Source organism: Callithrix jacchus, chromosome 6 (genome assembly GCF_049354715.1).
Source record: "Callithrix jacchus isolate 240 chromosome 6, calJac240_pri, whole genome shotgun sequence".
NCBI classification, from domain to species: Eukaryota; Metazoa; Chordata; class Mammalia; order Primates; family Cebidae; genus Callithrix; species Callithrix jacchus.
The window spans coordinates 159392576-159404751 of NC_133507.1; the positions used below are offsets into that span (position 1 = coordinate 159392576).

Consider the following 12176-nt stretch of genomic DNA (forward strand, 5'->3'; position numbering starts at 1 on the left):
TTCTCATACGTGGGTCTACTCATACGTGGGTCTACTCATACGTGGGTCTTCTCATACGTGGGTCTACTCATACGTGGGTCTTCTCATACGTGGGTCTACTCATACGTGGGTCTTCTCATACGTGGGTCTACTCATACGTGGGTCTACTCATACGTGGGTCTTCTCATACGTGGGTCTTCTCATACGTGGGTCTACTCATACGTGGGTCTTCTCATACGTGGGTCTACTCATACGTGGGTCTACTCATACGTGGGTCTACTCATACGTGGGTCTACTCATACGTGGGTCTACTCATACGTGGGTCTTCTCATACGTGGGTCTACTCATACGTGGGTCTACTCATACGTGGGTCTACTCATACGTGGGTCTACTCATACGTGGGTCTTCTCATACGTGGGTCTACTCATACGTGGGTCTACTCATACGTGGGTCTACTCATACGTGGGTCTACTCATACGTGGGTCTACTCATAAGTGGGTCTACTCATAAGTGGGTCTACTCATACGTGGGTCTACTCATACGTGGGTCTACTCATACGTGGGTCTACTCATATGTGGATTTTCTCCTGTTTCTACTATCTCTACGACATCAAGGTCAACCCCTCTTCTTCCTCCTCCTCAGCCTACTCAATGTGAAGATGATGAAGATGAAGACCTTTATATGGTGATCTACTTCCACTTAATTAATAGTAAATATATTTTTTATTCCTTAGAATTTTCTTAGTATGTTTTCTTTAGTTTATTGTGAGGATACAGCATGTGATATATATAATATACAAAATTTGTGTTAATCAGCTGCTTACATTATCAGTAAGGCTTCTAGTCAACAGTAGGTTATTGTTTAAATTTGGGGGGAGCTGCCTGGGTGTGGTGGCTCATGCCTATAATCCCAGCACTTTGGGAGGCCCACTGAGGGGCGGATCACTTGAGGTCAGGAGTTTGAGACCAGCCTGGCCAACATGGCAAAACCCCATCTTTACTAAAAATCCAAAATTAGCCAGGTAGTGGCACATACCTGTAATCCCAGCTACCTGGGAGGCTGAAACAGGAGAATTGCATGAACCTGGGAGGCAGAGGCTGTAGTGAGCCGAGATGGTGCCACCACACTCCAACCTGGGTGACAGAGTGAGACTCCATGTCAAAAAAAAAAAAAGTTTTAGGGGAATCAAAAGTTACACATAGATTTTCGACTACCTGAGGAGTCTGCACCTCTAACCTCCACACTGTACGGTTGATTTTATGTGTTATTCTTGTATACGGCAACTTTGCTGAATTTGTTTATTAGCAATAATTGTTTTTTGTTTTTGTTTTTTTGAGGCAGAGTTTCACTCTTGTTGCCCAGGCTGGAGTGTAGTGGAGTGATCTTGGCTTATTGCAACCTCTGCCTCCCAGGTTCAAGTGATTCTCCTGCATCAGCCTCCCAAGTAGCTGGGATTACAGGCATGTGCCACCATGCCTGGCTAATTTTGTATTTTTAGTAGAGGTGAGGTTTCATGATGTTGGTCAGGGTGGTCTTGAACTCCTGACCCCAGATGATTCCCCCAGCTCAGCCTCCCAAAGTGCTGGGGTTATAGGAGTGAGCCACTGTACCCAGCCTAATTATTAGTTTTAATTGGTTTTTAATGGATTCCTTAGGGTTTTCTATATTTAAGGTCATATCATCTGCAGATAGAGATAGCTTTACTTCTTGTTGTCCAACTGTGTTCCTTTAATTTTATTTTCTTGTCTGATTGCCTTGGCTAGGACCTCAAGTACAATGTTGAGTAGAAGTGGCCAAAGTGGATATCTTTATCTTGCTGCTGATTGTAAGGGAAGGCATTCATTCTTGCATAATTTCGTGTAATGTTAGCTGTGGGTTTTTCATAGACGCCCTTTATCAGGGTGAGGAAGTTCCCTGCTGTGTTCGGTTTGTTGGGTGTTTTTATCATGAAAGGGGTGTTGGATTTTGTTAAACGCTTTTTCTGCATTTATTGAGGTGATCGTGTGAGTTTTTATTCTTTATTCTGTTTGTAGTGTTGTATTACCTTAACTGATTTTTGGATGTTGCACCATTTAATCCTTTTCATATGTTTTTAGATTTGGTTCACTAGTATTTTGCTAGACTTTTCTGTCAATATCCATAAGAGGTGTTAGTCTGTAGTTCTCCTGTGATGTCTTTGTCTAGTTTAGTGTGGGGGTAAAATTTGCCTCATATAAATCATGGGAAGTGATCCCTTCTCTTCTGTTTTTTGGAAGGGTTTGTGAAGACTTGGTATTAATTTTTCCTTAAATATTCAGTAGAGTTTGCCAGTGACAACATCTGGGCGTGGGCTTCTCTGTGGAGAATTTCTAAGTTACTGATTCAGTCTCTTTACTTTTGTAGGTCTGTTCAGGCTCTCTATCTCTTTTGAGTCATTTTCGGTTGTTTGTGTCCTTCTAGGGATTTGTGCATTTCATTCGTTATCTAATTTTATTGGCACACCATTGTTTATTGTAGACTCTAGTAATCCTTTTTTATTTCTGTAAGATATATATATATCCTTTTCATTTATGATTTTAGTAATCTTACTCCTTTTTTCCTCTTGGTCAATTTAACTAAAGATTTATCTTTTTTAAAACTCTTTTTAAAGAACTAACTTTTGATTTTTTTGTTATTTTTGTAGTCTCTATTTTATTAACTTCCACTCTAATCTTTATTAACCCATTTATGCCAGAAGTTAATAGTAGAGGTTATACTTTTGTGTGTGTGAAAAATTTGGCAATAACCTTGAGCAGTAGGATACAAATAATTCCTAAAAGCTTAGTCTTCCAGTAATGGAAAACTAGGCATAAATAGGTTATTATTTCCTTCTACTTGTTTTAGGTTTGGTTTGCTCCTTTTTTTCCAGTGCCTTAAGGTGAAAGATTAGTTATGATGTTATGACTTGAAATCTTTTGTTTGTTTTGAGACAGAGTCTTGTCGCCCAGGCTGAAGTGCAGTGATACAATCTCAGCTTACTGCAACCTCCACCTCCCAGGCTTGAGAAATTCTTGTGCCTCAGCCTCCAAAGTAACTGGGATCACAGATGTGCACTTCCATGTCCTGCTAATTTTTGTATTTTTAGTAGAGACAGGGTTTCTCCATGTTGGGCAGGCTGGTCTTGAACTCCTGGCCTCAAGTGATCTGCCCATCTTGGCCTTTCAAGATGCTGGGATTACAGGCATGAGCCACTGTACCCAGCCACAAATATCATTTCAGTTAGTTTCATGTCTGGTTTTTTTTTTTTTGAGACAAGTTCCCACCCTGTCACCCAGGCTGGAGTTTGGTGTCAGTCACAACTCAATGCAGCCTTAGCCTCCCAGACTCAAGTGATTCTCCCACCTCCGCTGCGCTAGTAGCTTGGACTACAGGCACATTTCAATATACCCTGCTAATTTTTTATTTTTTGTGCAGACAGGGTGTCCTTATGTTGCCCAGGCTGGTTTTGAACTCCTGGGCTCAAGTGATCCTTCTGCCTTAGCCTTCCAAAATGCTTACAGGCATGAGCCACTGCCCTTGGCCAATTTTTTATCTTTTAAGGAAGCTAAGGGAAGAAAGAGCAAGCATATGTTTATACATTGGTTTGAGTAGCCTTCTTAGCTGCCTTGTCACATGATCTTCATTTGTTCCATCTGGTGTCCTTTCCTTCATCCAAGCCGGTTCTGCTCCCTCCCACCTGCTTTGTGCTGTTATCGTCCAATACTGTGTGTTATGGCCCTAACAGCATAATTATATACGTGTTATTTTATACAGTTGCTTTTACATCAGTTAACAGAAACAACATACAGTTACACTACTGTTTTTCTCCTCTATGTTTTTTGAGATGGAATCTCTCTCTGTCACAGGCTGGAGTACAGTGGCGCAATCTCAGCTCATGCAGTCTCCGCCTCCCGGGTTCAAGCAGTTCTGCTGCCTCAGTCCCCCAAGTAGCTGGGACTACAGGCACCTGTCACGGCACCTGGCTGTATGCTGCCTTTTATAGTTAAAGAATTCCCTTTGCTGTCCTCCTTGCTTTTGTTCATGTGGATTCACATTCCTGCCTGGCGCTCCTTGCTTTTGGCCTGAGGAGCTTCCTTTTGTATTTCTTATAAGGCAGGCGGGCTACTAGCAATGTCTTTTCTCCATTTTTGTTTATCTTGGAATCTCTATTTTGCCACTATTTTTGAAAGATAGATGTTTTAGATATGAGATTCTTGGTTGACTCTTTTCTTTCAGCGCTTGAGTATCAGCATACCGGCTGTCTAACCATTGTTTCTGTTGGGTTCAGCTGTTAATCTTACTGGAGTTCACTTAGATAGGACGAGTGACTTTTCTCTTGCTAATTTCAATACACTTCCTTTGTCTTTGTCTTTCAACATTTTCATTATCATGTGTCTGGGAGTGAATGTCTGTTTTATCCTACCTGGAATTCATTGAGCCCTTTGGGTATGTAGATTAATGTTTTCCGTCAGTTTGGGACATTGTCAGCCATTATTCTTCAGAGAGGGTTTCTGCCCCTTTCTCTTGCTCCTGCCCTTCTGCTATTCCTGTTTTCCGTATTGCTGCCTTGTGGTATCCCACATTTCTCTGAGGCTGTTTGTCCTCTCTTGTGTTTGCATTGCATAATCTCTGTAAATCTACCTTACTGTTGACTGAGTGTATTTTCTGTCAGTGCCGGTGTGCTCTTGAGCCCCTCCAGTGAATGCTTCATATCAATTGTACTTTCCAACTCCAGAATTTCCTTTGGTTCTTTTTCATAATTTCTCTGGCTAATCGTGAGGACTCTATTTGATGAGCCATTGTCATTGTACTTTATCTCTGTAAGCATGGTCGCAGGCAGTTTCTGTCACTTGCCTTTTTTCCTGCTTTTCCACACTTTCCTGTTTCTTTGCACATCTTGTTACTTTTTGTTGAAAACTGTACTTGTCAGGTCATATATTTTAAAAACCCTAGATACGAATTCCCCTCTTCCTCCCTGTCCTAGTGGTTTTTGTTGCTTGCTTGTCTGTCTAGTGGCCTGGCTGAGCTGTTTCAATGAGGTCTGTTTCCCTAGCTTTGTGAAGCTTCTGACTTCACAAGCCTCAGGGTGCAGCCTTGGCAAGTGCACGCTCACTTGAGGTGACAGTGGGTAAGAGGGACTCTCTTGGCTGTTCCTGTCCCTGGTTTCTCTGTTCAGCTGTCTGCCTGGCTGTTAGGTTCCCCTAATTGTGAACTGATTGCTCTGTTATTTTTGACAATGCTCTGGGGCATAAATTCCTCCAGAGTCTAATCTGGTTACATCTGGAGCCCTTTGCAGTATCGTTTTTGTGAAGTCTTGGGAGTTTGCTCTGACCCTGGAGGGCTCTTCTTAGAATCTTCCCTGGATCTCTCTGGTAATCTGGTTGGCCTGTGGTTTAGCTTTTTGCTGTCATGGAACTACCAGCTTCTCAGTTGCCATCTGGGTCTCCACCCTTGGGCTTGAACTTCCCCACACTCTGTTCTGAATAAAGTCACTTCTTTTGCAGAGAGCTTTAGAACTCCTTGTTCTGTCTCACCCTTGGCAAAATCTCTCAGTCACTTACCTGGAGATTGGGGCAGGGAGTGTGGCCAGCTTGTCTCCGAGTGCCCCTGTTCCACACACACACTTTACAGGCAGAGCGCTGTGTAAAGGCGATAGCTGTGGGCTCCTCAGCTCATCTCTTCTGGAGTGAGGGCAGTCAGGGCACCAGCCCTGGCCACCTGGGCTGCGACCCCTGTGCTAGAGCCTCCTCCCTGTGGTGGGTGCTGGAGGAAGGGAAAGAGCCCTACCTCCCGGCCTCACCCTCCTGGAACTTAGCCCCTGCAACTTGGACCTGGGAGGTGGGGTGAGAGGTACCGGCAGCTGCCCCTCTGTGCCGTAGCCCTTGACCGGTGCCCAGGTAGAGAGAATGAATCCCTAGGCTGGCAGTGCCCAGCTGAGTGGAGCTTGCATCACACTGAGCTGGTTGGGTTCAGGTGCCATAGACTCACTGTTCTCATCCAGATTTCCTTGAATAAATGTTTCTTCACTTGCTGTGTGCCCTGAGGCTGGAATTTCCAGAGACTGTAAGGGGTCGATTGTTTCACCAGTTACCAGTTAAGGCTGTTGTGCTGGGGAGGGAGGAAGTGGTGGAGTGCCTTGACCATTCTGGAAACCATCCCTCCCCTGTTGCTTTTTAAATACTTTAACCTGGATTTCCTAAATTATCAACTTGAGAGATAATGAGCTTGCGAGATGAGTCACTGATAGGAGGAAATGAGTGTCTGTCCTTCATCCCCTCTCTCCCTCTTTTCAGCTTGTTTTGGCCAAATATGTTTTTATGGTTAAGCTTTATGATGGTTAAGTTTTAAAATAATTACATTTTATTTTATAACTATGTTTTAATTATCATTTCTTTACAGTTGAATAAATGAAAGGCTGATAATGGACATTTATTTAATGACCGTAATTATTTTTCTGCAGAACCTAAGTCATCTTGAACATCTTCAATATCTCTGAAGATATGTTAGAATTTTTTTAGTTTTCCTGTCCCTGGGATTGCTTCTGGGTGATCTATAGTCAGTCATTTACCTGTTCATCCTTGTTCTTCCTCGGGCTTGGGGATCCTGGATTGTCCCTGTGGGTGGATGAAGCATTTCGTTGTTTGATGTGGGGGCTAAGGAGGGTTCATCTCCAATTCTCAATGCATTTCCCAAGGAGGTGTCTCGCAGGAAGGGAGGGCCCACGGTGGGCTCCGCATAAGGTGGTGGCAGCAGAGCCTGGTAAGCTGGGAGGACCCCACCCACTTTCTCTGTGACTTCCGTGGATGGAGCTGCCTTTGCTTTGCTCCGAGTCCCCGAGCAGATACCTCAATCTCCTTCCCCTTTTCTAGCCCCTTCCCCCATCCTGGGAGCCTGCCTTTTGCCTGCCATTCCTCTCTGGGCATGCAGTGCTATCTACTCTGAGGCTCGCACGTTGGGACCTCTGCTGGCCTTGGTAGCTGGCCCCTGCCCTGCGCTTCCCACTGTCCACCCTGAACTTGGGTGGCCACTGGATCCTTTCAGATTTGCCTTTAAGTGTTCTGAGTGATTTTTTCCCTGTTAATCTAATGCCATCATCTTTCTACATTTTAGGGACTCCTCCAAATTTCTAGTCTATATACCACCCCCCCCTTTTTTTTAGACAGTGTGTTACTCTGTCACCCAGGCTGGGGCGCAGTGGCATGATCTCAGTGGTCTCTCTATGTTGCCTAGGCTGGTCTTGAACCCCTGGGCTCAAGCAGTCTGCCCACCTCGGCCTTCCAAAGTGAGCCACTGCTCCTGGCCAAGTACCCTTTGTCGATGTTGTTTTGATTTGATCCTTACTCTGAGAAGTAGTTGTTTACTCTTTCGTTTCAGAAGGATCCTGAGCAGGCAGTGGATACATTTGTTTTTCACCATTTTAAACTAAAAGGACTAGAGCTAGACAATGTAGTCACCTCTGCCCATTTTCCATCTGCAGTAGGAGATGGAACATCTGGTGCATAGGAGCGGCTTCATCAGCACTGGCTCAGTGCTGAGCACTTGGCAGGGAGGTACAGTGCGCTAGGACACTCCCCTAAAGTGAGAGCCTGTGTCCCTGTTGCCACTTCCCCTTTGGTCCCCATAGAAGCAGAAAGGCATGTAGGTTCCACCACACAGATTCACTGCAGCTGCGTTGGACGCGTTCACACTGAAACACCCGACAGCGATGATGGGCGGCTTATTTTCTTCTTTATCGTCTTCTGAACTTGGACAGGAAATGGCTTTGATAGTTGCGGAAAACAGTTTTGTTAAGCTCTGTTGGAACGAAGTTTCGAGAGGAATCCATTTGTGCAGCTCACTTCGGCACTTGTGTTTGTTCCCCAGCGGTCACCTTTGTCCCGGTGTCCAAGGCGAGCGGGCAGGCAGAGGTGGATGACATCCTTGCAGCCGTCCGCCCCACCACACGCCTCGTGAGCATCATGCTGGCCAACAATGAGACCGGCGTCGTCATGGTGAGTCGGCCTCTGTTTCCCTTTAAGGAGAGCTCATGGGGCTTCGAATCTCGTGATGTTTCAGGTTTCCCAGCTCTGGCCTCTGCCATTTCTCTGTTCAGTTTGATAACATTTGGCCTGTGCTCCCTATCCCTGATTTCTGTCATTCAGTTTTCATCAAATCGGAGCAACATACTCAACTGTTTCCTTTCCCCATCAGCCCGTCCCTGAAATCAGCCAGCGCATTAAAGCCCTGAACCAGGAACGGGCAGCAGCTGGGCTGCCTCCCATCCTTGTGCACACGGATGCCGCACAGGCCTTGGGGAAGCGGCGCGTGGATGTGGAGGACCTGGGCGTGGACTTCCTTACAATTGTGGGGCACAAGGTACGTCTGCAGAGGCTTCTTCCCTCTGGGCAGAGCCTGCTGCGCAGGTGGCTATTCAGTTCTTGGTCCCGTAAGCTTCATTGCCCATTGTCAGCCAGGCCTTGGGGCACTATGAGGAGCAGCACGGGATCCCTGTCCTCAGGAGCTTTAAGAGGGAAGCCCCACATGGCTCTCATGCCAGGATGAACGCCGTGACAGGGATGATGGGGCAGGGTGGGGGCGGTAGGCGAAGCTAGGGGAGGAGACATTGAGGTCTGCAGGGAGAGTAAGGTGGAGGGTCTGGCTGGGCAGCAGGTGTCTCTGCAGAGGGCATGGGGTGGAAGGTGTGGGTTCAGGAAATGGTAGATTTCTCCACCTCAATTCAGATGCGGCTCCTCAGCAAAAGCTCAGCAACCATCTTTAAGGTGGGGTGTGGGGAAAACAGTTAACAGTAAAGACCCTTTAGAAAAGTTTGCACATCTTCTGGCCGCTGACCAGGGCCTGAAATATTTTTAGTACTCAATTTTGAAGCACAGTCCTCAGCTGGTTTCCAAAGGTGTGTCTATGCTGGCCTGACAGTGTGGCACTTGAGTTTTGCATCATGTCAATTGGAAGCATGGAATCATTTGTAGGAAAAGCCCTGGGCAGGCGCTGGCTCCAGCCCCTCTCCATGTATGCATTCTCTTTTTCTTTTTACCTGTGATTCTTATGATTTGAGATCCTTTTACAAGTGCTGTCACGTGATGTGCGGGGGAGCTCTGCCTGCCGAGAGCTGGGAACGAGTCAGCACCTGCACTGCCTCCTAGGCTGGGGTTCTACCCTGCCCCTTAAGGCTTTTCTGACTCTGTGTCAAAAGGGGTGGCACGTAGAGGCGCCACAAGGAAGCAGCAGGACTGTGCATTGCAGAGAATATCTCCTGTGTGCCCTAAGCACGTAGCATGTGTATACAGAGTAGGTCGTTGGAAAGTTCTGGTTGAATAAATGGCCAACTTTTCCTTCCAGTTTTATGGTCCCAGGATTGGTGCACTTTATGTACGAGGACTTGGTGAATGTACCCTTCTCCACCCTATGCTGTTTGGAGGTGGACAAGAACAGAATTTCAGGCCAGGGTAAGGCAGAAAGTTAAAGTCTCTGACCTACTGGCCGTGTCATCTGTCTGTAGAGCAGTGACATTGTGAAGAACCATGGCACCGTTTGTCTCGTGGGGGGCTCTGTAGCAGAGTCCATGCTGCTGCTTTGTCACAACTGGCTCCACTGACTGACTTTATGCTGAGGACTCACGGGACCTGCAGTCTCTCTGGGAATGATTGAAAGCAATGAAGGAAATCTCCGTTTCTTTTAACTGCTTCAAAGCATCCAATTCCCCTTGTAATTTTGGCCCAGCCCACTGGAGAGAGAACTGTTGGGCCCTTCATAGCTGAGGCCTGCTGCTGTTTTAACTTCGGGGATCAGCAGGGCCACACGGAAGCACCCTGGTCTTCTTTCTGATAGCTCCTGTGTCTCCTCTATGTACGTGACATGTTAACTGGGAAATTACTTGTTGCCCCCACTACACTTTTTGTTAGAAACTTCTTACCAAGAGAGAGAAACAGGAGCAGCATGGGGATGAGTTCCCTAGGTTTTCTTTTTGCTTCGTGTATCCCACACAGTGCTGAGGAAGCTGGCAAACCTGAAATGCCAGGAAGGGCAGACACAAAAATGCCCAACCAAAGCCTGTCCTTTCTAGCCAGCGGACCAGGAAAGGAGCGGCCTAGGAAGACAGAAGACCTTCAGACAACAGCCGCTTTCCTCCAGCCAGGCACTGCAGAGTAGTTGTGCTGCTGCGCCTGTCCACGCTGGCAAACATTCAGCGGGAAACCCAGACTTCCACCAGTACAGGCTGTCAGAGGCAGTCCACACCCTCGCCGGTGTGTCAGGTAGGCCAGGTAGAGAACCAGGACTTCTACCCCCACCATGGTGTCAGCAGAGACCATATAGGGATCTTGGACCCACACGTGTCAGTCACAAAGAGCATCCTCCCGTAGGGTGTCAGCAGCAGCCAAGTAAAAATCTAGGCGTCGGCCGGGCGCAGTGGCTCATGCCTGTAATCCCAGCACTTTGGGAGGCCGAGATGGGGGGATTGTTTGAGACCATCCTGGCCAACATGGTGAAACCTTGTCTCTACTAAAAATATAAAAATTAGCCAGGTGTGGCCGTGCACACCTGTCATCCCAGCTACTCGGGAGGCTGACGCAGGAAAATTGCTTGAACCCGGGAGGCAGAGGCTGCAGTGAGCCGAGATGGCACCACTGCACTCCAGCCTGGTGGCAGAGCAAGACTCTGTCTCAGAACATAAAAAGAAACCTAGGCTTCTGCTTCACTTGGCAGGAATGAGTGGCATCCTCCTCTTGCCAGCGCAGTGTCAGAAAAAGCCAGCAAAACCAGAAAGCTTGAATAGGATCTAGACTCTCATAACGCAAGGAAAAAATGTCCAGGTTTCAAGTGAAAGTCATTCATCCTACCAAGAGCTAGAAAGATCTCAAATCGAATGAAAAATAATAATCAATATATGCCTGCACTGAGATGACGATGTTAAAATGATCTAACAAGTATTTCACGGCAGACACAGTAGAAATGCTTCAGTGAGAAATTGTGGACACACCCGAAACAAGTGAAGCAAAGTGTCAGCCAAGAGAAGGACAACGTGAAAGAAGAACCACATGGAGATTGGAAATTGTAGCACTAACAACTGCAGTGGCCAAAATAGAAAGCCCAGTGGATGGGCTTAACAGAGGAAGAGGGAGGACAAGGAAAGAAATCGAGGCACTGAAAGACACAACAATGGAAATCCAGACCACAGAGAATAGAATGGGGTTTAAAGTAGAGCGTCAGGGACCAACGAGATGATAACACATGATATAACATTCGTTTCACTGAAATCCCTGGAAGAGAGAAGATAACAGGCTGCAAAAGTCCTTGAAGTAATAATGACTAAAAAATTTCCTGAATTTGGCCGGTTGCGGTGGCTCACACTTGTAATCCCAGCACTTTGGGAAGCTGAGGTGGACGGATCATGAGGTCAGGAGTTCGAGACCAGCCTGACCAACATGGTAAAACCCTGTCTCTACTAAAAATACAAAAATTAGCTTGGTGTAGTGGCGCTTGCCTGTAATCCCAGCTACCTGGGTGACTGAGACAGGAAAATCGCTTGAACCTGGGCGTCGGAAGTGGCAGTGAGCTAAGATCGCACCACTGCACTCCAGCCTGGGCAACAGAGCAAGACCTTGTCTCTTTTTTAAAAAGACAACATTAAGCCGGGCGCAGTGGCTCATGACTGTAATCCCAGCACTTTGGGAGGCTGAGGCGGGTGGATCATGAGGTCAAGAGATCGAGACCATCCTGGTCAACATGGTGAAACCCCGTCTCTACTGAAAATGTAAAAAAAAAAAATTAGCTGGGCATGGTGGCACGTGCCTGTAATCCCAGCTACTCAGGAGGCTGAGGCAGGAGAATTGCCTGAACCCAGGAGGCGGAGGTTGCAGTGAGCCGAGATCACGCCATTGCACTCCAGCCTGGGTAACGAGAGTGAAACTCTGTCTCAAAAAAAAATATATATATATAAAAATAAAAAGACAACATTAACTGGGTGTGGTGGCTCACATTTCTAATCCCAGCACTTTGGGAGGCCAAGGCAAGTGGATTGCTTGAGGCCAGGAGTTCAAGACCAGTCTGAGCAACGTGGTGAAATCCTGTCTTTACAGAAAATAAAAAACATTAGCTGGGAGTGTTGGTCTCAGCTACGTGGGAGGCTGAGATACATAGTAGGATTGCTTGAGCCCACCACAGATCTCTAGCAAGACTGACCAAAAAAAAACAGAGAAGCTCTA

At 46.6% G+C, this 12176-nt stretch overlaps 1 protein-coding gene across 5 annotated transcripts in view; it reads left to right on the plus strand.

Annotated features, from left to right (window-relative positions):
• The window catches only part of SCLY (selenocysteine lyase), a 42457-nt gene that overhangs the window by 16496 nt on the left and 13785 nt on the right, over window positions 1-12176 (plus strand). For all 5 annotated transcript variants that reach the window (XR_013519171.1, XM_035306198.3, XM_035306199.3 and 2 more), the window contains 3 exons: window positions 7840-7967; window positions 8167-8331; window positions 9313-9419. Coding sequence is in view for 4 of the 5 variants with exons in the window: in XM_035306198.3 (XP_035162089.1) it covers window positions 7840-7967; window positions 8167-8331; window positions 9313-9419 (400 nt within the window). In the remaining variant the exon portion in view is untranslated. The remainder of the gene's footprint in view (window positions 1-7839; window positions 7968-8166; window positions 8332-9312; window positions 9420-12176) is intronic.